Source organism: Mesoplodon bidens, assembly GCF_964165515.1.
Source record: "Mesoplodon bidens genome assembly, contig: HAP1_SCAFFOLD_240, whole genome shotgun sequence".
Taxonomy (NCBI): domain Eukaryota; kingdom Metazoa; phylum Chordata; class Mammalia; order Artiodactyla; family Ziphiidae; genus Mesoplodon; species Mesoplodon bidens.
Genome location: NW_027671802.1, coordinates 485602 through 511776, shown reverse-complemented (window position 1 = coordinate 511776; position 26175 = coordinate 485602). Strand labels below are relative to the sequence as shown.

General features: G+C 43.2%; 1 protein-coding gene across 1 annotated transcript in view; it reads left to right on the top strand.

Moving 5' to 3' along the window:
* Window positions 1–1781: 1781 nt before the first annotated feature.
* Window positions 1782–26175, top strand: part of LOC308611039 (forkhead-associated domain-containing protein 1-like) — a gene marked incomplete at both ends in the record, with an annotated part of 87174 nt that continues 62780 nt past the window's right edge. The window contains 2 exons of the mRNA XM_081259984.1: window positions 1782–1874; window positions 21125–21331. Of these exons, the coding sequence (XP_081116110.1) occupies window positions 1782–1874; window positions 21125–21331 (300 nt within the window). The remainder of the gene's footprint in view (window positions 1875–21124; window positions 21332–26175) is intronic.

The following is a 26175-nucleotide window of genomic DNA, read 5'->3' as shown; positions in this document are numbered from 1 at the left end:
ACCGCAGTGAGAAGCCTGCGCACTGTGAGGAAGAGTAGCCTCCGCTCGCCGCAACTAGAGAAAGCCCACATGCAGCAACGAAGACCCAACACAGCCAAAAAAAAAAAAGGAAAAAAAAGAAAAGAGACTATCTTTGACATGGCACTGAGATGGATCAGAATTCAAATATCATGTGAATTATCATCAACATCTTGGAACCAGCTGAAGTCACTGACATTTTTATGTTTTAAAACACATGTATATATGGGCTTCCCTGGTGGCACAGTGGTTGAGAGTCCACCTGTCGATGCAGGGGACACAGGTTCGTGCCCTGGTCTGGGAGGATCCCACATGCCGCGGAGCGGCTGTGCCCGTAAGCCATGGCCTCTGAGCCTGTGCATCCGGAGCCTGTGCTCCGCAACGGGAGAGGCCACAACAGTGAGAGGCCCGCGTACCGCTAAAAATAATAATAATAATAATAATAAATAAATAAAAATAAAAAAATAAAAAACACGTATAGGGCTTCCCTGGTGGCGCAGTGGTTGAGAATCTGCCTTCTAATACAGGGGACATGGGTTCGAGCCCTGGTCTGGGAAGATCCCATGTGCCGCGGAGCAACTAGGCCCGTGAGCCACAACTACTGAGCCTGTGCATCTGGCGCCTGTGCTCCACAACATGAGACGCCGTGATAGTGAGAGGCCCGTGCACCGTGATGAAGAGTGGCCCCCACTTGCCACAACTAGAGAAAGCCCTCGCACAGAAACGAAGACCCAACACAGCCAAAAATAAATAAATAAAATTTAAAAACATGTATAGGATTTACTTTGAAATGCATTAAAATATAAAATGTATAGATGGGTAGATATGTGATAAAGCAAATAGAACAAAATGTTGATTGTAGAAACTGGGTGGTGGTTCTATAGAAGTTCACCATCCACTTCTTTCAACTTTTCTGTGTGTTTGACATTTTCATAATAAAATGCCAGCAAAAGATACGTACAGAGTCTTGACCGTACAGCCAAGCTATAATCTTGATATTTTGTCTTTGGAAATCATTTTTTTTTTCAACCTAAATATATGAAGGAATGCGGTGACTTAAAAAGAAAGTATCTTCTAATGCCCATTTCCTCGATGACTGACTCTTCCACACTTTAAGAAGCTCTGTAGAAGTTGGGGTTTATTGAGTCAAAGTTCAGAAGCCCAAGATTAATAACAGTCACAATCACAGTAGGACAAATGGGTGTTTAGTGTAGCAATCACCATTCTAGATGCTTCACATTTAATCCTCACAAAACTCTTTGGGATACAGAGTATTATTAGCCCCATTTTACAGATGAGGAAACAGAGGCATAGAGAGAGAATAAGTAACTCACTCAGAGTCACAGAGCTAGTAAGTGGTGGGTTAGTAACACTGAGTATTTGATTCTGTCAGATAACTAACCCCAAACTAAGCTTAATGGGAGGTGGAGAGCGGTTATCAGTGGAATTCAGATTTGTTTGGGTTGTTTTTTTTTTTTGCTATTGCTTGTTTGTGCTCTGAGTTACATAAAGGATGTCCTCTTGTGATCAGAAGCAAGCTCATCTATGCCGGCTATCACTGTTAAAAGGACAGTCTTAAATATGTGCGGAATTATCATTGTGATCGTTGTTAAATCCAGCTATCCACTCCTACCTCTGCTGACTTCTCCTGTGGACATTATGGTGTATTCCATTCATTCTAAATATGACACTGAATAATTAGAGGACTGTATTTTTCTAACAAAATTGTTTTCTGAAAACCTGTTATAGGAAAAGCAGAGAATATGAAAGCCTATCTAAAGAGTGCAGAAGGCTATTTTGTCCTGAATAAAAGCACTACGATTGGAAGGCATGAAAATTCAGACCTTGTTTTAGAGGTAAGACCTCTTCCTAGCCAGTCCCCGACCCTCCCTACCCCTCACACCACCAAAAGTCCTTACTGTTCTGTGGACTCCAGTCTCTTGTAAAGCACAGCCTCTGGCTAACAGTCCCAGCCTTCCTCGGTGTGCCACCAATAACCAATCCCGGCATGTGCTGGGTCTCCCTGGCACATGTGGTAAGAATGAGCACAGTGCAAAGTGCGATGGGCCCTGTGTCCTTTGCTGACTGTGTCTGCAGTGTCCCACCCTGATGGCGTGGTTTGGAAGGTGGGCTTAGAGCTGATGCTTGACCTTCACCTGCTCTGCGTCTGGCAGCCATGGCCACCTGAAGGGCCCAGCTTGAGCAATGGCCTCTCGCCCTTTCCAGAGCTTCTGGAGACTATGGGCCCCTCAGAGCCCTCCCGTGCCCCCGTACCTCCAAGTAGTAAATCAGGGTAAGCCCTGGGCATGGCCTCAGTGCTCTCTCACTTCATTTCATTCCATTCTCTGAATTAGCTGTGGCTTGGTCCACAGTCCCAGCTCATTGACAGCCAAGGAAGTTGGAAGAAATTGTAAGTAAGGAATTATACAAACAGTGGCTTTGAGCCTTTTACCATTTTGAAAGGGATTAAAATATTGAAGCAGAAAGAGAAATGCAATGGAATCCCTTTAGGACTGTGAAAGGCAGACCACTCTCAGACTTCACTTAACAGATTTTTTTAAACTTTATTTTGAAATAATTATAGATGCACAAATAGTAGAGGGAATGGCACGAAGCATGTGTGGAGACCTATGCCATTTTACCACGTGTGGATTTGGGTGTGGCCCTCAGGATATAGGAGTATTCCATCATCAGAGATGTCCCTTGTGATTCTCCTTTTATACTCACAATTCCTCCTCCCACCATCGTCCCCACGCTCCGAAAACCACTAATCTGTTCTCCGTCTCTATAATTTTCATCATGTATGTATGACCTTTGTGATTGATTTTTTTTTTTTTTAGTCAGTGTAGTGCCCTTGACATCCATTTAGGTTATTAGCTTGTTCTTTTATTGCTGAGTAATAGTCCACGGTATGGACGTATCACCTGTGTTTAACCATTCACTTTTTGAAGGACATTTTGTTTCCATTTGGGGCTATTACAAATAAATGTACTATAAACATTTGTGTACAGGTTTTTGTGTGAACATAAGTTTTTATTTCTCTGTGATAAATGCTCAGGAGTATGATTGCATGGATTAACATATGTGTTTATATATATTCGGTTTGTAAAGAAACTGCCAGACTTATCCAGCATGGCTGTACCATTTTTCATTTCCACCAGCTATGTATGAGACACATCCTCACCAGCAATTAGCATAAACACTGTTTTTCATTTTAGCTGTTTTAGTAAGTGTGTAGTGGTATCTCATCATAGTCTTAACTTGCATTTTCCAAATCGATAGTGATGTTAAATGTCTTTTCATGTACGTGTTTGCCTTCTGCATATCCTCTTCAGTGAAATATCTCTTCATATCTTTTAAGTGTCTCTAATCGAATTGTTTAGTTTTTTTACCATTGAGTTTTGAGAATTCTTTATGTATTTTAGATATGAGTCCCTTGTCAGATAGATGGTTTGCAAATATTTTCTCCCATCCGTAGCTTGTCTTCTCATTCTCTTAGCAGAGTATTTCACAGAGCAAAAGCTTTAACTCTTGATGAAGTCCAGGTAGTTATTTTTTCTTTTATAGATCATGCTTTTAGTGTCATGTCTAAGAACATGCCACAAGGTCCCTGACCCTGAGGATTTTCTCTTACGTTTTCTTCTAAGTGTTTTATAGTTTTATGTTTAAATCTATGAACCATTTTGGGTTCACTGTCGTTTATGATGTGAGATTTAGGTCAAAGTTCATTTTTCTTGCATGTGGATATTTAGTTGTTCCAGAACCATTTGTTGAAAAGACTATCCTTTCTCCATTGAATTGCTTTTGCAAGTTTGTCAAAAATAATCTGGCCATACTTTCTATGGGGGCTACTTCTTAGTTCCCTATTATGTTTCATGGATCTATTTGTCATAATGGATCTACCATTATGAGATAGCCTTGATTACTGTCGCTTTGTAAGTCTTAAATCAGGTAGAGTGATTCCTCCCACTTTTCCTTAAAGAAATTTTTTAACCTCTTCTAGTTGCTTTGCCTTTCCATTTACATTTTAGTGTAAGCCTGTCTGTATACACAAAATATCATGCTGTAATTTTGATTGGAATTGTGTTTTATCCTATATATCAATGTGAGAATAATTGATATACTCCTATATTGTCCTCCAATTCATGAACATGGTATATTTCTCCATTTATTCAGTGTCTCTCATGAGTGTTTTGTAGTTTTCAGCATACGAGTCCTGTACGTGTTTTGTTAGATTTACACTTAAGTATGTCTCTCTCTTTTTTTTTGAGTGATTGTAAATGGTATTATATTTTTAATTTTGGTGTCCACATGTTCATTGACAGTATATAGAAATACAGTTGATTTTTGTATGCTTCTTGGTATCTTGCAACCTTAACTGCACTTTCTTATATAAGGGCTTTTGTAGATTTCTTGGGATTTTATACATAAACAATCATGTCATCTGCAAATAAGAACAATTTTATTTCTTCTTTCAGAAAAGGAGATCTGAATGCTTTTAATCTTCTTTTCCTTGCTTTATTTCCCTGGTTAAGACTTCCAGGACTCTGCTGAACAAGAGCAGTGTATAAATCCTTATATTCGCTTGTTCCTGACCTTAGGGGAAAGCAGTTACTCTTTCACCATTAAGTAGGAGTTAGCTGTAGGGTTTTTATACATGTTCTTACCAAGTGAGAAATTTCCCCCTTTATTCCTAGTTTTCTGAGAATGTTTATTGTAAATGCAACAGATTTAAAGATAACTCCATGAACCTCCCCGTGAGATTCTCCTCCATGATATGGTCTCCCTTCAAGGACACAGAACATCTGTTCAGTGTGCAAAGTGGGAGGAAAAAGAAGAAGAAGAAGAACTGTAGTTTCTTCTTTATCCTAACAAGGCATAGATTTGGGGTCGTTTTATTTCCTGTCTGGCTAAAGTAGAGACAGAGATCTCTGTTTTGAACCTGACTATGATATTAGAAAACTGTAGTAATTTTTAAAAGCACGGGCTTTGGAGATAGACAGACCTGGGTTTGAATCTCATTAGGCTACTTTGTGGCTGAGTGACTTCAACCAAATTACTTAATCACTCTGAGCTCCTTTTCCCTGTCTGTAAACCTCTTACCTCACAGGGTTATTCTGAGGATTAAGTGAGAAATGCATATAAAGAGCCTGGCATGTGGTGCTGAGTGAATGTCACAATGATCATTATTATGGTCTCATAAAACAGAGACTGAGAAGAATCCTCAGTGGTGCACAGGGTTGAGATGAGGACCCACTGACATTAATAAGCCATTTGGAAAAGGGAACTAATGAGGACAGTTATTAACGAGACAGAAATTGAGTTGCATTCATTGTATATAAATAATTGACTGCTTACTGCTCCTCAGACTTAGCTTAAGAAATACGTCACTAGGCTTCCCTGGTTGCGAAGTGGTTGAGAGTCTGCCTGCCAATGCAAGGGACACGGGTTCGTGCCCCGGTCCGGGAATATCCCACATGCCGCGGAGCGGCTGGGCCCGTGAGCCATGGCCGCTGAGCCAGCGTGTCCGGAGCCTGAGCTCCACAACAGGAGAGGCCACAACAGTGAGAGGCCCGTGTACCACAAAAAAAAAAAAAAAAATGTCAGGGATTTATATTACTAAAAATCATCCTTGCAATTACCCAGAGGTTACATCTAGCAAATAAAAAAGATTGTTTGTTTTATTTGCCTGGATCAATCCTAAAGAATAGGCAGTCATGCTTCTAAAGATTTCTACTCATCAGCAAGGCTGACATGTTGTTTTGACTATTGGTATTGTAGTATTTCGACATCATTTACTCTTTCCGATAATGGAAGGTAGTTACATGCTTCTTGTTTTTAAAAATTGGGAGAAAGGAAAATATAAGGAAGAAAATAAAAGTCACTTGTAATCATTTGGCTCAGGGAAAAATCAATATTGATATTTGCTGGGTTTTACCCTCCAGACTTTTTTCTATATCCTGTAAGGAGTTTGGTTCCCTAAGGCAGTAGGAAGCCTGTTTATAGCCAGGCTAGTGAGAACTGTTTATAGTCAACAGTGATAACTGTTGCTATCACTCATTCATTGCACAGTATTTACCCAGAGCCTCAGCACCGAGCCAAGTCTAGGGGTACAGTGATGTCAGAACTGGACATGGTCCCTGCCATCAGGAAGCTGCCAGGAGAGAGAGAAATAAGTCAAATGATCCCACAAAGGTGTGACTAATTCCATTCCAACATTGGGGCTGTAAAGGAAAGGAATATGGAAGACAAGGAGGACTTAACTAGACAATAGGAGAAGGGAATGGCATGTGCAAGGGTCCTGGGGTGGAAGAGCATATTGTGAACCCAAGGGACTGAGAGAAAACCAGGGCGTCCAGAAGTCAGAGTGGGAAGGAGGAGGGCTAAGGGACAAGTCGGCCTCCTTCATGTCACCATAAGGGTTTTGATCTTTATCTGAAAAGCAGTGGGAAGAAGGCTTGAAGGATTGTAAACAAGGGGGAGACCTGCCAGTGAACATCCCGGCTGCTGTGTGCAGACGAGCCATCAGGAGCTCTATTCACAATCTCCCCTCTCCCATTTTACACGGCTCAAAAGCCTCAGCCTTGCTCATTTCACAGCTAAACCTTGCAAGTTATAATTTATATGATTTGATGTGCCTTGTAAACTGTATTTTTTAGAGTTGGATATGGCTGTTATTTAAACTCTGCTGAGAAAGGGACTCAGTTCTTCCAGAATGAAGAAACACCAAAGCCAGTGGTTGTTGGATTTTCCTCATGTTTAAGAGTGGTTGTTCAACATGAACTCCTAGGCATTCTGACCCAGTGGGTTTGGGGTAAGGCCCAGGAATCTTCACATTTGTATGCTCCCCAGGTTCAGGTGGGGGGAATGGAGTCCCTGGAGTTGGTTCCAGGACCACACTTTGAGAACCCCACCATCAGTGCTCCCTCCCTCTCCCTTCTTGATCAGCAGAGCTCCTGCTTGTGTGTGTGTGTGTATTCTTTCAATAAACTTTGTTTTGAGGAAAAGAGAAGTGAAGGGTAAACAATGAAGGGCTGACTGACCCTACCCCCTCCCCAGGGACTCCCCCAGTCCCACCCTGGGGAAGTCCCAGGATCCCTAGAAGACTGAGCTCTAGGACAGCCCAAGTCAGTGCAGGGCTGCAGCTAGGAAGGTGGAGATGGAAGAGAAAAAGAAAGAACAGACATGACAGGGGGTTGAAATGCTGGTGTCCACACCTCACCCTCGGTGGTCAGTGTCCTGCCAGGCATCTCCTTTCTCATGGGTTTAGCCATCTCTCCAGCCTGTGTCAGCCCTTCTCGCGTGGGATCTGAGGGTCGTGAAGCCAGACTGATCTCATACACATACCCCAGATCCCATCCAGCCGGATGACTCTCGTCCCTTTTCCTGGCCCCTGTCAGTTCTGGGCTGCCTCTCAGGAAAGAACCAGAGCCTACACCTTAATCTTGTTTATTATTATTAAACAAGGCTGCTGGGATTCTCCTATTATTTGCGTAATTTCACGGACATGCAGGTATGTCTGCTCTGTCAAAGGACACACACAGCTGTAGCTCTGATGGGCATGGCCAAATTGTCCACCAGAGGTTTCCGGATGTGGTGTCCTGCCAGCAGTGGACGCCCGTCTCCCACTCCCTCCCCAGCCTAGGGTGCTGACCCCCCATTGGATCTTCACTGATCTACGGGGTGAAGTATGGTACCTGTGTCATTTTAATTCACATTTCTCTTATTCTAAGCGAACACCTGCATTTTGAGACATAAGGTGACAGGTGGACTCTCTGTGGGGAAATCCACGGAATGAAACAGGCCTGGGAGGGTGCACTTGCTGGCTCCCCATCTGCATCGCGCTTGTCCTCCTGCCTGGGTCGTGCTCCCATCCTCCCCCCTCACCCCCACCTCACCCCTGGCTTCTCCCCAAGTGCTCCTTGCTCTGGTGGTTCACCTGTTAGGTCTCACCAGTCCTCAGGGAATGTTTTGCCCCCTGTTTGGGAACTGGCAGCTGATTTCATTGGTCAGTACCCAGCACAGCAATTGATGGGACTAGTTTCTCACCAGCAGATGGAGGGCTTCCAAGAGGAAAAAGTTCAGAGGAAAGGGCTAGATCGTGATCTCATTTTTCTCATTTTTTTTTATTGTGGTAAGATATGCATAACATAAAATTTACCATCTTAACCACTTTTATTAAGTGTGCAGTTCAGTGGCATTAAATATATTCACACTGTTGTGCAGCCATCACCCCCATCCATCTCCAGAACTCTTTGAATCTTGCAGAACTGAAACTGCACCCATGAAACAACAACTCCCCTTGTCCCCCCATCCCAGCCCCAGCAACCACCGTTTTGCTTTCTGTCTCTATGACCTTGGCTACTCTGGGTATCTCATATAAGTAGAATCATAACAGTATTTGTGTTTTCATGACTGGCTTCTTTCACTGAGTATAATATCCTTTCACTGAGTATAATGTCCATGTTCATCCATGCTGTAGCATGTGTCCGAATTTCCTTCCTTTTTTAAGGCTGAATAATATTCCATTGTGTGGATTCACCACATTTTGTTTATTCATTCATCTACTGATGGACACTTGGGTTGTTTCCACCTTTTGGCTGTTGCAAACAATGCTATGAACATGGGTGTATAAATATCTCTTCAAGGCCCTGCTTTCAGTTCTTTGGGATATATACCCAAAAGTAGACTTGCTGGATCATATGATAATTTTATTTTTAATTGTTTGAGGAACTGCCATGCTGTTTTCCATAGTGGCTGCACCAAGTTACATTCTCACAACAGGGCACAAGGGTTCCACTTTCCCTGCTTCCTCACCAACACTTGTTATTTCCCTTTTTTTTTTATACTAGCCATTCTGATGGATGTGAGATGAAAGAAAGATCATAATCTTTTGAATAGCATACATAATACAAACAGCTACAGCATACATTTATGGACTACTTACTGCATCTCACATGGCTTTATACATCATCTATGTATGTTCTGTATATATATTTATAGAATTATATCCACAAAACAAATCCTGTGCGGGTGAGAACTACTATTATCATTATTATCCTCATTTGATGACATGGACATGGGACTCAGAAAGGTTAAGGAACTGGCCCAAATCACACAGCTAGTCGGGGGAGGTGGGGCTGAGTTTCAGACTGAGCTGACTCAAGCTTCTAAAAACAGAAGCTTCACTTTTTGAGTGTAAATTTAGCTTAGGGAACATCTAATATCTAAATTGGAAATTCTCAGTTAACTGAGATAACAAGATAATTGACTAAGCTAGGGAAATTCCACCCTGTGGAATCGAGAATGGGGGTTGTCAGTGAAATGTGAGATGAATGTTCTTGTGATCCTCATTCATGCCACAGACTGAGGTGGTGCCATCTAGGGGGGGATTTGGGTAAAGAGGAAACGTTGACCTGGTGCTTTCCCAGGAAGAGGAGCATTGGGGCTATTAAGTGGGGGCCCAGCAAGAAACACCACTTATCTCTCCAATCCAGCCAGAGTAAGTTCTCTGCTTATAAGGACTGGTGGAGTTCAATTAGTCCCACCTGGATAACCCAGGATAGTCTCCCACTTTTTAAAAAAATTTTAAAAAGTTTTTGGCTGGGTTTGGTCTTCGTTGCTGAGCACAGGCTTTCTCTAGTTGCAGCGAGCGAGGGTTACTCTTTGTTGCGGTGCACGGGCTTCTCATTGCAGTGGCTTCTCTTGTTGTGGAGCACGGGCTCTAGGCACGCGGATTCAGTAGTTGTGGCACGTGGGCTCAGTAGTTGTGGCTCGTGGGCTCTGGAGCGCAGGCTCGGTAGTTGTGGCACACGGGCTTCGTTGCTCCATGGCATGTGGGATCTTCCCGGACCAGGGCTCGAACCCGTGTCCCCTGCATTGGCAGGCGGATTCTTGACCACTGCAACACCAGGGAAGTCCTTAGTCTCCCTCTTTTAAGAGCACTGATTAGTAACCTTGACATCGGCACAGTCCCTTTGGCCACCTCATGGAGCATATTCCCAGGTTCTGAGGATCAGGGCATGGGCATCTTTGGGAGACCATTCTGCCCACCACATTAATACTACCACCTGACTGGACCGTTGCTTTGGGACTGGTCTGAGAGCTTTCTGGAAGAATCAGTAGGATCAATGCCACAGGCCATGGAGAAAGATGGCTGGATGAGCTGGCAGGTGATAATCCCGTTACCAAGAGGGCAGGAAGCAGGACTGGTTGAGTGAGCACCTCAACATCCCGGAAGCAGCCAGGCAGTTTGGGGCCTGGAGATGAACCAGGGGTTGGAAATACACACCTGCGAATCCAGGGGGTGGCACAGTGGCCCCAGCCCATGGACAGAGTGTGGAGGAAATGGACATCTGCAGGGAGAGGAGCCCGGCGTGGAGACCTGGAAGCAGTCAGAGAGGTGAGGGAGCCAGAGAGCTGCTGCCAGGCTGAGGGTATTCATCACAGAGACAGCTTGCTTTGTGCCAGGTACTGTTCTGAGCACTCTCGAGTGTATTAACTCATTTCATCCTTAGGAGGTTAATGTTGTTTGCCCCACTTTACAGATGAGGGCGTTGAGGCACAGATAGGCTGAGTATCCTGCCTGAGGTCACAGAGGGAGGCTGGGGCACTGGGCACCACGCTCGGGCAGTCTGATTTCAGGACCAGCCTCTCCTGAGGCCTTGCCGGTCCACAGGGCTCTCCCGGGGAGACCGGGGAGGAAGGATCCAGCTGACGGGGAAGCAGAGAAGCTTCTTCTTTCCTTCCAATCCCAGACCCGTCATCTCACCAGCGCCTGGCCGTTTCCTCATATCCTTATTCTTTTGAAAACCCCATTTTTTTTTTTACTATTTCTGCACTACATCCCTTTCTGGAGGCAGTGGGGGGATGGGGCTGGGGGATGGGATAGCCTAGAGCCAAAAGGTTAAAAGAAATAGATAAAACACACACACACACACACACACAAACACACACACACAAGTTAATTTCAAAAATGTTATCCCACTCCTTAGAACATGTCACCAAGCAGTACCTTTTGTCAATCCTACGAAGCCCAGCTTATCAAACTCATTTTTGCTGCTCAGGGAGCAACCAAAGAGAAGCAAAGAACCGTGCCCCAGGCTGCACAGCTGGAAGGTAGCAGAGGTGGGACTTGAACTCAAGGCTTTCTAACTCCAGAGCCCATCCTCTTGCTCATAATAGAGAACATTTCCCATTTGCCCTATGTTCTCTTCTAAGTGCTTTAGTATGTATTATATCATTTATACGTCACCAGTAGCTTATAAGACTGTCCTTTTGTTACCTTACAGATGAGGAAGCTGAGGTATCACTTGCCCAAGGTCACCCTTCTAGGAAGTAGGAGAGCTGGACTCGAGCCCATTCTAATAACCACCACGTTGCCCTGCTCCCCCAACCCCTGAACCATCAGGCCACGTGCCTCTCTCTGAAAACTGTGTCTCATGTCACAGGGAGGCCGAGAGCCCGAGGAGGCCCCCGAGGGCAATGGCAGTGGGTTGAGGACCCAGCGGGAGAGGACCCTCTTGAAGCCATTTGACAATAAAGGAAAGGAAGGGGGAAGGGGCGGCGTTTCCAGGCCGAGGGGGTGGTGAGCACGTTCACAGGTTAGACGGAAGTTACACTGTCAAGGTGAGGATGCAGAAGAGGAGATGGTTGAGGAGAGGGACCAGACCAGGGTGGGATGAAGGCAGGACCACCCGGAGGCCCTTGGCAGCTAAGAGAAGCCTTGAAGGTCCCATCTAGGAGCTTCTCCAAGCCTGGGAAGTCCAGGTCCTGGCAGGGAGCTGAAGGCACATTCACAGGGGTGTGGAGTGATGGAGGGGAGTTTCCTGAAGGGACTCCATAGGGAGTGGGCAGGGCTCAGAGAAACCACAAAGGATAGTGCAGGGCCCAGAGCTAGTATGAGTGAGGACTGTTCCCACCCCCAGAGCTGAGGGGTGAGGGGCAGGGGCATTTCCTGGGACCTGGAGACCCCGAGGGCTGGGTAGAGTCCTCTGAGGGAAGCTGTGTGGCCCCAGAGAATGGAAGCCAGGGGAGTAAGTACCCCAAGCTCTCTCCCTGCTCTGATCTCTAACCCCCCCATTGGCCAAACCCAACCAGAAACCAGACACAAGGAGCCCATCAGCCCATGGATGTAGCCGCACAGGTGGGCCTGCTGGGCAGAGGGCGCCGTGTAAAGGGATGGAGGAGGGTCGGGAGAAGCAGACGGAGGATGCAGGCAGGTGCAGGAGGTGAAGACCTAGGAGGCTGTTGTCAAAGTAGAATGAAAAGCCTGAGAGCAGGGACCTGCTGGCTGGGGGGCCCAAAGGGCACTGGGCCAGCCTCAGGACAGAAGTGTGAGGGTGGCAGGAGGGTTTGGGGGCCGGGATGGACTTGAAGGAGCTGGTGAGCTTGAACAGGGCCCAGGCTGGTTGAGCATAGGGCATTACCCCTAGGGAGCAAACAGGGAGCAAAGGCTACGTGACTCAAGGAGAGGACGAGACAGAGGATAAGGAAGGCCGGGAGTGGGAGGTTATGGTCTGAGATGGGGCTTCCCAGTGCCAGGTGATGCAAGGTTGAAACCTAGCTCCAAAGGACGGTTCCAGGTACACGTCGAACCTCAGCGACAATGTCAGTGAACCTCAGGGCAATGTCATAACTAAGTCAGCTTCCCGAGGAGGCTTCCTTAAAGCACAGGGGTCATCAGAGCAGATGGTCATTCTTAATAGAAATTGAAACGTCTCAATATTTTATGGACTCACTATATACTTTTTAAAGACATTTTCAATGCAGGAGCCTTAAAAAATGCACTTGTTTTGTATATTAGGTCCTGCCTGTCTCCTCTCTCATTATTAAATCACTCTCTACTCTGAAAATCACAGGGTACAAATCAAAGGTACAAGTTTTGGAATTAGACTCGGGTTCAAACCCTGATATTGCCCTGGGCCAGCATCCTGATGTTGAGTGAGTCCCTTCATCTTAGCCATTTTTTAAATCGTGGTAAAATACCTATAAAGTTTACCGTCTTAACCACTTTTAAGTGTACAGATCAGTAGTTGTAAGTTATTCACATTGTTGTGCAACCAGCCTCAGAATTTTTCATCTTGCAAAACTGAAACTGTACCCATTAAACAACAATTCCCCGTTTCCCCTTCCCCAGCTCCTGGCAACCCCCGTTCTATTTTGTTTCTATGAGCTTGACTACTTTATGTACCTCACATAGTGGAATCATACAAAATTTGCTTTTTTTGTGACACTTATTTCATATAATGTCCTCACGGTTCATCCATGTTGTAGCATGTGTCAGAATTTCCTTCCTCCTACACTGAATAATATTCCACTGTATGGATGGACCACATTTTGCTTATCCAATCATCGGTCAGTGGGCACTTGGGTGGCTTCCACCTTTTGGCAATTGTGAATAATGCTACTATAAACATGAGTGTACAAATAACTCTTTAAGTTCCTGTTTTCAATTCTTTGGGGTATATACCCGGAAGTGGACTTGCTGGATCATATGATAATTTTATCCTAAATTGTTTGAGAAGCCGCTCTACTGTTTTCCATATCAGCTGCACCATTTTACATTCTCAGCGGTACATAAGTGTTCCCCTACTCTACATCCTTGCCAACACTTGTTATTTTCTGTTGCTGTTTGTTTGTTTTTGATAGTAGCCATCCTAATGGGTATGAGGTGGTATCTCACTGTGGTTTTGATTTGAATTTCCCTAATGACTAGTAATGTTGAGCATCTTTTTATATGCTTGTTGGACATTTATATATCTTCTTTGGAGAAATGTCTATTCCAGTTCTATGCCCATATTTGATCAAGTTATTTGGGGGTTCTTTTTTGTTGTTGTTGTTGAGTTATAGTTCTCTATATATTCTTCATATTAACCCTTTTTCAGATTTGTGATTTGCAACTATTTTCTCCCATTCTCTAGATGGCCTTTCACCCTGTTTATTGTGTCCTTTGATTCACAGAAGTTTTAATTTTTGATATAGTTGAATTTATCTATTTTTACTTTTGCTGCCTATGCTTTTGGTATCATATCCAAAAATGCATTGCCAAATCCAATGTCATAAAGCTTTCCTCCTGTGCTTTCCTCTAAAAGTTTTATAGGTTTAGACTATGTTTAAGTCTTTGATCCACTTTGAGTTAATTTTTATACATGGTGTAAGGTAAGAGTTCAACTTAATTCTTTTGCAGTCTTTCCCAGCATCATTTGTTGAAAATACTGTTCTTTCCCCATTGAATAATCTTGGCACCCTTGTCAAAAATCATTGGACCATATATGCAAACTTTTATTTCTGTGCTCTCTATTCTATTCTATTGGCCTATGTGCCTGACCTTATGTCAGTATCACACTGTTTTGATTACTGTACCTTTGTATGCAGTAAGTTTTGAAATCAGGAAGTGTGAGACCTCCAACTTTGCTTTTCTTTCTCAAGATTATTTTGGCTATTTGGGGTCCACTGAGATTCCATATGAATTTTAGGATGGATTTTTCTATTTCTGCAAAAACTGCTGTTGGGATTTTGAATCTGTAGATCCTGCTGTGTAGTAATGACATCTTAACAATATTAAGTCTTCCAACCCACGAATACAGGGTGTCTTTCCATTTATTTGTGTCTTTAATTTCTTTCAGCAGCACTTTGTAGTTTTCAGTGTACACATCTTTTACCACCTTGGTTAAATTTATCCCAAAATATGTTATTCATTTTGATGCTATTGTAAATGAAATTATTTTCTTAACTTCCTTTTCAGATTGTTCATTGTGAGCATATAGAAACACAACTGATGTTTGTGTGTTGATTTTGTGTCCTACGATTTTGCTAGTGAATGGTATTTTTTAGTTCTAAGAGGGTTGTGGTTTTTCATGGACTCTTTAGGATTTTGTACATGTAAGATCATGTTGCCTGTGAACAGAGATAATTTGACTTCTTCCTTTCGAATTTGGATGTCTTTATTTCTTTTTCTTGCCTAATTGCTCTGGCTAGGACTTCCAGTACTTTGTTGAATAGAAGTGGCAAAAGCAGGTATCCTTATCTTATTCTTGAAATTAGAGGAAAAGCTTTCAGTCTTTCACCTTTGAGTATGATGCTACCTGTGGGCCTTTCATATTTGACCTTTATTATGTTGAGGTAATTTCCCTCTATTCCCTGTTTGTTGAGTGCTTTTATCATGAAAGAGTGTTGCATTTTGTCAAATGCTTTTTGTACGTCCATCGAGATGATCATTTTTTTCCTTCTTTCTGTTAATGTGATGTATTACGTGGATTAATTTTCATATGTTGAACCATCAGGTCTGCATTCCAAGAATAAATGCCACTTGGTCATAGTGTATGATCCTTTTACTGTGCTGTTGCATTCGGTTTCCTCCTGTTTGGTTGAGGACTGTGGTGTCGGTGTTCAGAAGAGATATTGGTCTGTGGTTGTCCTGTCGTGTCCTTGTCTGGGTTTGGGATCAAGGTAATGCTGTCCTCTCACTTCACCTGTTGAGTCTCAGCTTCTTCATCTCTAAGATGGAGATAACAATAGAGTCCCTGTTTAGGGCTGTCATGCAGATTAAATGATAAAAATGCACACAAAATGCTTCAGCAGGGCCCAGTTCACAGGAAGCCCTCAAAATATGTGAGAGGACGATAGGGATAATAATAAAAATAATAATGAATAAATAACAGTTCATCTCATAGTGGGACAGCTCAGTAGGCTGGGGCTTACAGACTCAGTCTGTATTAGCAGCAGGGCGTCTGTCCAGGAGCAGCATTTAGCAATTTTCCAAGTAAAGGGAGCGAGTGATATTATAGGGCCGAACTAGGAAGCTGTCTCCTGGCCTAACATGTGGTAGAGGCTCACCCAAATTTGTGGAGTCATTGAAAACTTCCTGCTTGCTTTGATGTCTTAATAATGGCCTGACAGTTTTTGAGGAACTGAACGCAGTGAAGCCTGGCAAGAGACAAACAAAATGTCACAGACAGAATTTCTCTCATTCATGGGTTATCAAAGGTTCAAAGGACACAAAGATCAATGGCAATGGTGATGAAGATGATGTGGGTGACATTTTCCAAAGAGCTAATGTGTTTTCATTTTTTTTAATACTTTATTTTTTTGAACAGTTTTAGGTTTACAGGAATTTTAGCAGAGAATACAGAGAGTTCCCATATATCCACCCCTCCAATACACACAGTTTCCCCTATTATTAACCTCATGCATTAGTGCGGTACATTTGTTACAACTGATGAACCAATATTGATATGCTATTATTAACTAAGTCCATAGGTTACATTAGGGTTCACTCTTTGCGTTGTACGTTCTTTCGTTTTGACAAATGTATAATGACAAGTATCCACCATTACAGTATCATAAAAAATATTTTCACTGCCCTGAAATCCCCTGTGCCCCTCGTCTTCATCCTGAGCCCCAGAGCCCCTGTGCCCCTGGCAAGCACTGATCTTTTACTCTCCTTATAGTTTTACTTTTTCCAGAATTTCATACAGTTGGAATCATACGGTATGTAACCTTTTCAGACTAGGTTCTTTCACTAAGCAATATGCATTTAAGATTCCTCCATGTCTTTTTTGTTATTTGATAACTCGTTTATTTTTATCACTAGTATTTCATTGTATGGATGTACCACAATTTGTCTATCCATTTACCTTTTAAAGGACATCTTGGTTGCTTCCAGTTTTTGGCAGTTATGAATAAAGATGCTGTAAGCATGTATCCAAAATAAATGAGTCTTCATGGATATAGAGAACAGACTGTGGTTGCCAAGGGGGAGGGGGTTGAGGGAGAGATGGAGTGGGGGGTTGAGGTTAGCAGATGTGAGCTGTTACATCCAGGATGGAGAAACAACAAGGTCCTACTGTATAGCACAGGGAACTATATTCAATATCCTGTGATAAACCATAATGGAAAAGAATATTTTAAAAAGAATGTATATATATGTATAACTGAATCACTTTGCTGTACAGCAGAAATTAATACAACATTGTAAATCGACTACATTTCAATAAAATAAATAAATAAACAATATAAATGAGTCTTAAAAATCAACAGTAAGAAACCAAACAACCCAACTTAAAAATGGGCAAAAGAGCTCAACAGACACCTCACCAAAGAAAATCTACAGATGTCAAATAAGCATATGAAAAGATGTTAAACATCATATATCATTAAGGAATTTCAAATAAACATGAAATATCTCTTCATTTATTTAGACTACTTTGATTTCTTTCATCAACATTTTGTAGTTTTCTTCATATACCTCTTCACATAGCTAAGTATTTTGTGAGATTTATTCCTAGGTAATTCATTTTTTTTTTGGTGCTAATGTAAATGATGATGTGTTTTTAATTTCATATTCCACTTGTTCATTGTTGGTATATAGGAAAGCAATTGACTTTTGTATATTAATCATGTATTCTGCCACCTGGGTACAATTGCTCATTAGTTCCAGGAGGGCTTTCTGTCGGTTCTTTGGGATTTTCTGCATAGACAATCATGCCATCTGCAAAATGGGCAAAAGATCTGAACAAACACCTCACCAAAGAAGATTTCTTTTTCCTTCCCAATCTATCTTTTATTCTCTTTTCTTGCCTTGTTGCATTAGCTAGGACATACAGTACAATGTTGAAAATGAGTGGTGAAAGGGGACATCTTCACCTTATTCCTGATCTTAATTGGAAAGTTTCTAGGTTCTCACCATTAAATATGACGTTAGCTTTAGGGTTTTTATAGATGTACTTTATCAGGTTGAGGAAGTTCCCCTCCATCCCTAATTTGCCAAGAGTTGTTGTGGTGGTTTGGTGGTTTGTTAGTTTATCATGGATGGTGTTTAATTTTGTCAAATGCTCTTTTTGCATCTACTGTTATGATAATGCGATTTCTCTTCTCTACGCTGTTGATGTGATGGATTACATTAATTGATTTCCAAATGTTGAACCAGCCTTGCATACCTGGAATAAATCCCACTTGACTGTGGTGTAGAAGTCTTTTTATACATCACTGGATTCAATTTGCTAATATTTTGTTGAGGATTTTGCATCTATGTTCATGGGAGGTATTGGTCTGCAATTTTCCTGTTTTGCAATATCTTTATCTGGTTTTGCTATTAGAATAAGCTTGGCCTCACAGAATGAACTGGGAAGTGTTCTCTCTTCTTCTATTTTCTGGAAGAGATTATTTAGAACTGATATCATTCTTTCCTTAATGTTTGATAGAATTGACCAGTGAACCCATCCAGGCCTGGTGCTTTCCATTTTGGAAGGTTATTCATTATTGATTCAAATTCTTTACTAGATATGAGTCTATTCAGAGTATTTATTTCTCCTTGTGTGAGTTTCAGTAGATTGTGTCTTTCAAGGAAATGGTCCACTTCATTAACTTATAAAATCTGTGGGCATAGAATTATTCATAATATTCCTTTATTATCCCTTCAGTGTCCATGAGATCAGTAGTGATGCCATCGCTTTCATTTCTGATTTGAGTAATTTGTATCTTCTCTCTTTTTTTCTTGGTTATCCTGCTAGAGGTTTGTCAATTTTATTGATCTTTACAAAAAAAAAAAAAAAACAAACAGCTCTTTATTTTGCTGACTTTTCTCTATTGTTTTCCTGCTTTTTATTTCATTCATTGCTTCTTTTCTTGTGCTTGTGGTAGGCTTATATTGCTCTTCTTTCTCTAGTTTCATAAGGTGGAAGCTTAGATCTTTTCAAATGTATGCCTTCAATGCCATAAACTTCCCTCCAAGCACTGCTTTCACTGCATCTTGCAAATTTTCATAGGTTGTATTTTCATTTTCATTTAGCTCAAGATAAATTTTTATTTCCCATGAGACTCCCTCCTTGACCCATCTGTTATTTAGAGGTGTGTTGTTTAATCTCCAAATATTTGGGGATTTTCCAGCTGTCTTTCTGGTATTGGTTTCTAGCCTAATTCCATTGTGTTCTGAAAACGTACTTTGCATAATTTCTATCCTTTTACATTTGTTGAGGTATATTTTGTGGCCTGGAATGTGGTCTGCTTCATGAATGTTCCATGGGAGCTTGAGAAGGATGTGTGTTTTGTTGCTGTGGGATGAAGCTGTGTGGTTGCCAGTTAGATCCAGATGATGGTAGTGCTGTTCAGTTCAACTTCATTCTTCCTAATTTTCTGCCTGGTGGGTCTGCCCATCACTGACAGAGGGCTGTTGAGGTCTCCAGCTACCATGATGGATTCATCTGCTTCTCCTTGCAGTTCTATCAGTTTTTGCCTTCCATACTTTGATGCTCTATTGTTGGGTACATACAGTGAAGGACTGTTATGTCTGCTTGGAGAATCGACCCCTTTATCACTATGTATCGCCTCTCTTTATCCCTGATAACTTTCCTTCCTCCGAAGTTGGCTCTGCCTGAAATTAATAGAGCTACTCCTGCTTTCTTCTTGTGTTTCAGTATTTTAAGTGCCAAAGTGTTTGGTAGGAATTTGAAAAGTGGGTAAAGGCACAGTCATTTGAATCAGGCAAACCTGGGAACAAGCCAAGCGAGTCAAAGTGGCTGACTGTGGGCACACTTAATCGTTCTATGCCTCAGTTTCCTCATCTAAGAAATGAGTAACTATCGGACCTACTGTACAGCACAGGGAGCTATATTCAATATCTTGCAGTAACCTGTGATGGAAAAGAATCTGAAAAAGAATAGATATTATATATATGTATAACTGAATCACTTTGCTGTACACCTGAAACTAACACAACATTGTAAATCAACTAGACTTCAATAAAAAATTAAATTTTTTTGAAATGAGGAAGTATCCCTTTGAATTATTGTGAAGATGAAACGGGATAATGCAGTAAAGCACTTAGCAAATTTCCTGGCATTTGTGTAATTACACATAATGTGTCATTAATATATTCTACTAATATATGCAGTTATATTATTATCTATTCATATACTATAAGCTATTATTAATATAAGCTATAGGTTATAATTATATTGTGGGACATTAGTATAGATTTCTAAGTCCAAGTACTCTCTATGAAATTTGGGTGAGGCACTCTGAGAAGAGTGACTTAGAAAATATTTGCAAAGTCTCAGGCTGGAGTGGATGGCTCATAGGCAGTGTCCTGAGAAGACACAGGACTTCGCACGTGCCCTGCAGCCCATAGTCCAGGGCGCCGGGGCCAGGTGGGGATGTGATATTTCCTCCTTGGTGCCGAGTTTTGCTCATTCTTCTTATTAAAGTGGTTACACAGGAGGTTTCTGAGGCCACTGACAAATCACTGTCTGGGGTCTCTCTCTTTTGAGGGAAATGTGGTCACACCAGGGCCCCTATTGAAAAATAGATCATCTTTGGTTAGATAAATTCTGATTAGCTTTTAAGAAGCAACAGTAATAATTAAGCACATGGGAAAAACCTTCATTGTACACCAAGGCTTTTAAAAGGTAGTTATAAAACTATGTTTTGTGGTGTGAGCTCAATTGTGTTTAAACTTTTTAAAAAGATTGTAAGCATAGAGAAAAGACTGGAAGGATGTGAACCACCGTGTTCTCGGTGCCTGCCTCTGGGGGACGGGAGTCTAAGTGATTTTAATGTCTTCTTTGTGTTTTTCTCTAGTTCTCATTTTCTGCATTATTACAAAAAACATGTTATTTTAAAAATGAATAGAACAAACAACAATTATTACAAAACCTCCCCTGAACTTTAACACTTGCAGTAAATGGACAGTTGTCACTTGCCAACTGACCTTTCTGGTTTGTGTTGGGCCATTTCTGCTATCTTGCCACTCGGGACAACCAAAAGGATCCTTGCATGGGATCAGAGAACTATCAAGTGGCCAATTCCTGGCCAATTCCCCCCGAGTTCCCTCTTGCCTCTGTGTTGCCTGACGCCCTACCCCAAAACTGGGCATCTAGTCTGGGTCTGCTGTCAGGGTCTGGTGACCCTCCACTCACTAGCTGTGTGGCCTTAGGCAAGTCACTTAACCTCTCTGACCCTCAGCATCCTCCTCTTAAAATGAGGATTGCAGTGACTGTCCAGCCAGATGAAGTGGTTAGCACATTGGGGCCCCCAGTGTCAGTGGCACTAGTTATTCCTTGTTATTCCTGTTATTGCTGGCTCTGACTGTCCCCCTTCTGCATTTCAGTCTGCAGACGTCGACAACCATCACGCACTCATTGAATATAATGAGGCCGAAAGCAGCTTTGTTCTCCACGACTTCAATTCCTGCAACGGCACGTTCGTCAATGAGTGCCACATTCAGAACGTGGCTGTGAAGCTCCTACCCGGAGACATCCTGAGGTTTGGGTCCAGAGGGCTGACCTACGAACTGGTCATCGAAAACCCAGCCTCGGTGAGTCCAGGCCCCTGCGGGGGTGGGGTGGGGTGGGGTGCAGAGGTGCCGTGTTGTGCCACCTTCCGTGCAGCCTAGGGCTCGGGTACGGCCACAGGTGGAGTTCGTCTGGAGCGCGTCACTCTTGCTTTCGAGATTCTGCGAAGTTCAGCCCCATCGCGTGGGTGCCCGGGGAGAGCGAGTCCTCGCGCCCTCTTCTGGGCATTTCGTGGAATTACATGCAAGGGTTGCCTAGCGACCAGCCCGGAGCGAGAGCGTTTTCCTGAAAAGTGAAGCTTGGCGAGGGGAGGTGGAAAGCAAGTGTGTGCTTCTGAAGATGCAGAGATGGATGCTTCCTTTTTAGGCAGATCAGTGCTCTGCAACTTCCTAGCTTTGTGACCTCGGCCAGGCTTCTCTGTATGCCTGGGTCTGGGTCTTCTTAGCGGTGCAGGGCGTTGAGAGAGTATCTATGTATAAAAAGTCAAAGTCTCTGGCCAGAGTAGACGCTCAAGGCCTGCCAGCTGTTATCACACCGGATCAGAAATGTTCCCGGGATCAGGACCTAAAGTATGGCCCCAGGTTAAGCGGAACGTAACCCAAAATTCGCCCAGCAAAGCTCAGTGACAAGAAGTATCTGGTTCAGTAGGGAGGCAGGATGGGGGCTGGTTAGCAACACAGTCCTGGGTCAGAACCCCAGCTCTGCCACTGGCCTACTCGATGCGCTCTTGCACAAACCATTGGACCCCTCGGAACCTCGGTTTCCTCATCTACAAAATGGGGCCAACGACAGCAATGACCTTGCAGGCTTATCTCGAGGGCTAAATGAGATGGTTATCATTGTAAAGCTCCCAGAATAATGCCCATTCGTGGTGAGCACACAATGAATACCTGTCGTGTGTGTCCCAGAGAGACGGCGTGTTAACCTCACTCGCCAGCACCAAGAACCCTGCATGGACTGAGACCTCCGAGGCTTAAAGTCCTTTCTGGGACGAGGCTGGGTATAAATAAATAAAGTTTAGAGAATCTAGACAGAATCCTGGGGTGTGGGTCCACTAGGCAGCCTTAAATACTCACTCAGAGAAGATGAGCACCGTCCCTCAGGCTGCAGGGCCCGTGACACCGTATCCACCACGTTTGGCTTTGAAAACCTGGGACAGTTTTCTCCTGCTGCTTCTCAGCCCCCTTTTCCTCCTTGGACCAACATTAAAGTGTGCTCACTTGTGGGATGCACTGGGATCCACTGGCCGCCCTGAGGAGGGGCTCCTGACATAGAAGGTGTTGACCTGATCAGGGGTTCTCAACATGGGTTCTAAGGATCCCCCTCGTCAGAAGCACGTGGGGAGCAGACCAACAGTGCAGATCTGGGCTTCACCCCAGGCCTGAGGACTCATACTTAGGATTCCCAGATGAAATACAGGACACCCAGTTAAATCTGAATTTCAGATAAGCAACAAATAATTGTTATGTACAGGTGTGGCCCAACTATTGCAAGGAACCACATATGCTAAAAAAATTATTTGGTGTTTATCTGAAATTCAGATTTAACGGACACCCTATAGTTTATTATATATTGATTTATTCATTTCTTTCTTTATGCGAAATCTGGCAACCATACACATCCTCCCTGGGAGTAGGGCCTGGGAATATGCATTCTCACAAGCTCCCTGATGATTCTGATGCACCGCCAATAGGAGGGAAACCGAAATTTAGAATCATTTGTATGGAACACTTACAGAATTTTTTAGGGATCAAAGAAAAGGGGATTTCACACTCCCAAGCCTGAAAATCCAAGTTCATGAAGTTTGATTCAATGTGCCCCAACATGTCTGATTCCAAGAATTTTTCAGGAATGTTCAGTAAAATTACAGGTTCCCAGGCCCCCTCCCTGGGAAATTCTGACTTTGTGGCCTGCCCATGGGGAGAAGAAGAGGGGGAGCAGCAAACAATATCTGCATTTTTTTCTTCTTTTTTCCTACAAAGATATTTATTGAACTATTATTTATAGGGGCATAAAATTTGAAACCTAAATTTCCATCCAAAGGGGGCATTGTTTAATAAATTATATTGTTTAATATATTCTAAGGAGTTTAATATATTATAAGGAGTTCGTTATATATGGAATACTCTTCTGCCTTTTTAAAACACAGCTTTATTAAGATATAATTGACATGCAATAAACAGCACATGTTTAAAGTCTGTAAGTGGATGGGCTTTGACATATGGGTACACCTGTGAAACCATAGCCACAATCAAGACAGTGAACAGCTCCTTCATCCTCCAAAGTTTCCTCCGGATCACAGCATGTGTTTGTTTGCTTGCTTGCTCTTAACAGCTTCACTGAAGTACAATTTACATAACAGAAACTTCACCCATTTTGTGTCCAATTCAATCAATTTGAATATATTGATGGAGTTGTGCAGCCATCACCACAACCTGCTCTCAGAACATTTTCCTCCATTTCTATCACCCCAAACCTCGTAGAAACCTTGGAGGTATTTCATTTTGGGGTTTGTTTTTAACTTTTAATTTTCAAAATTATGGTAAAATACACATAAAATTTACCATCTTAACCATGTTTCAGTGTACAGTTCACAGTGGCATTAAATCTATTCACACTGTTGTGCAGCCATCACCCCCATCCATCTTCAGAACTTTGTTCATCTTCCCAAACTGAAACTCTATGCCCATCACATCAAACCCCCTGCTTCCTTCCTCCCCTCCCACCATGCATTCTGTGTCTGTGAATTGGACTATTCTAGGTTCCTCATATAAATGGTATCTTACATTGTTTGTCCTTTTGTGACCATCTTATTTCACTTAGTATGATATCCTCATGGTTCATTCCAGTTGAATATTTCATTGTATGGATTCACCACATTTTGTTTACCTGTTCATCCATCCATGGCCACTTGGGTTGCTTCCATCTTTTGGCCATTTTGAGTGAGTTTGTTATGCACACGGGTGTACAACTATGGAATGGGGACTTTATTTTACAAGGTACTTCTTATATAATTGTGGGAAAAAGTGATGACGACCTCTAACCTTGAGTAGATAAGACGGAAGAAGATGCTTTGTAAGAAGAGAAACCAGGAGAGCAGCAGGAGGAATCACTGACGTGAACAGCACTGTGCTAAGCAATTCACCTGCTCTCCCTTATTTCACGCTCATAGCAACCTATGAGATGGGTTCTCCCATGATCCCCATTTGACAGACAAGGAATCCGAAACTTAGAGAGGTTAAGTAATTTCCCCAGGGCCACACAGCTAGTCAGTGCAAATTAAACACTATCCCCACTTGCGGAAAAAGGAGGGGAGAAAACCATTTAGTCTGATGCTAGCTGGAGCAGTAGCCTTGACTGGTTTTCACACCGAGGAAAGCATACTCTCACGGTCACTCGAATATGCACGGATTTTTTCAATTCTTATTCCTACACGCACTTGCACCTTGCTTCATTCCTCAGTTGACTGCAGGCAGCTGCACAAGTGTTCCCCTGGCCTGTGCCCAGGGCACTTTGCAGGACTCTCCACAGCCCCATCTTCTCAAAAGTGCTCTCTGCCGGGGCGTCCCCAGCTTGAGGAGCTTCCATCCATGATGCTCATATTCATGGAGGGGTCCTTTGCAGCGTCCGTGTGAGGGCAGCCTGTGGACTGACTGACACCTTCCTACAAATTCCACTTCCTGATGACCCCAAGCTGCTGGCTATTTAAAAGAAGAGAAAGGAAGATGGGAAAAGGGAGAGGTATTGAAGAGCATCTCTCATCAAATATTTTGAAGCCCAGTTTTTCTAAAAAATTCGTGGCCGTCTTGCTTCCGGCCTATTCTTGTTTCCAATTGATTTTGGGGTCCCTGGTGAGGGCGCTGTGTTTCCTCCTTGGATGGAGTTTCCACGGAGGACTGCCCTGATATACAGATTCAGTATGATGAGAACTGTTCTTCTCCCGACAAAGAGTTCCCAAATGAAAGCATTTATTTCAGGTTTTGTGGTGACCCTAACCAATAGAGGAGGGTGTGACGGCATTTTATTGGGAGAGGCGGGTGAGGTGCGGGGCGGTTAGGAATCCAGATGTGTTTGCAGATGTCTCAGTGGTTAGAGCACGTGCCCTGAGGTCAGGCTGACTCCAGCGCCGTCCCAGCCCTGCTCTTGACCGGCTTTTATACTGGACGTGCACAAATCATCTACCTCTCAGGGCCTCGGTCCCCACTCCTGTAACAATAGTTCCTACCACCTTGAGTGACTGTGGTATTAAGTGGGCAAAGTGCGTAAATTGCTTAGTCCAGCGTCTGGCACCTAATAAGCACATGATAACCCTCAGCTTTAGAGTCAAGCAAACCAGCATGGAGCAGCCAAATGCCTCCTTTGTAAGTGTCCTTATGGACAGGGAAACCTCCCAAGACCTGCCCCCGCTAGCAGATAAATACATTTGCAGATAAATTACCCATAGAATAACATACAAGATGGAAAAATATAAAGAAAAACTCTTGTTTGACAAAGTGCATTGGCAGCCAGGTTGTGCCCAGGACCATCCTTTTTTTTTTTTTGTGGTCGCGGGCCTCTCACTGTTGTGGCCTCTCCCGTTGCAGAGCACAGGCTCCGGACGTGCAGGCTCAGCGGCCATGGCTCACAGGCCCAGCCGCTCCGCGGCATGTGGGATCTTCCCGGACCGGGGCCCAAACCCGTGTCCCCTGCATCGGCAGGTGGACTCTCAACCACTGCGCCACCAGGGAAGCCCCCAGGACCATACTGTGTAAATTATAGCTCTCTCATCAAAGTATAACCTAGGGCTGCCATATTGCACAGCTCCAGGGTCACCATTCACAACGTAGTCCATGTGGATGGCGCCCACTGAAACTGTGCAGGACATAAC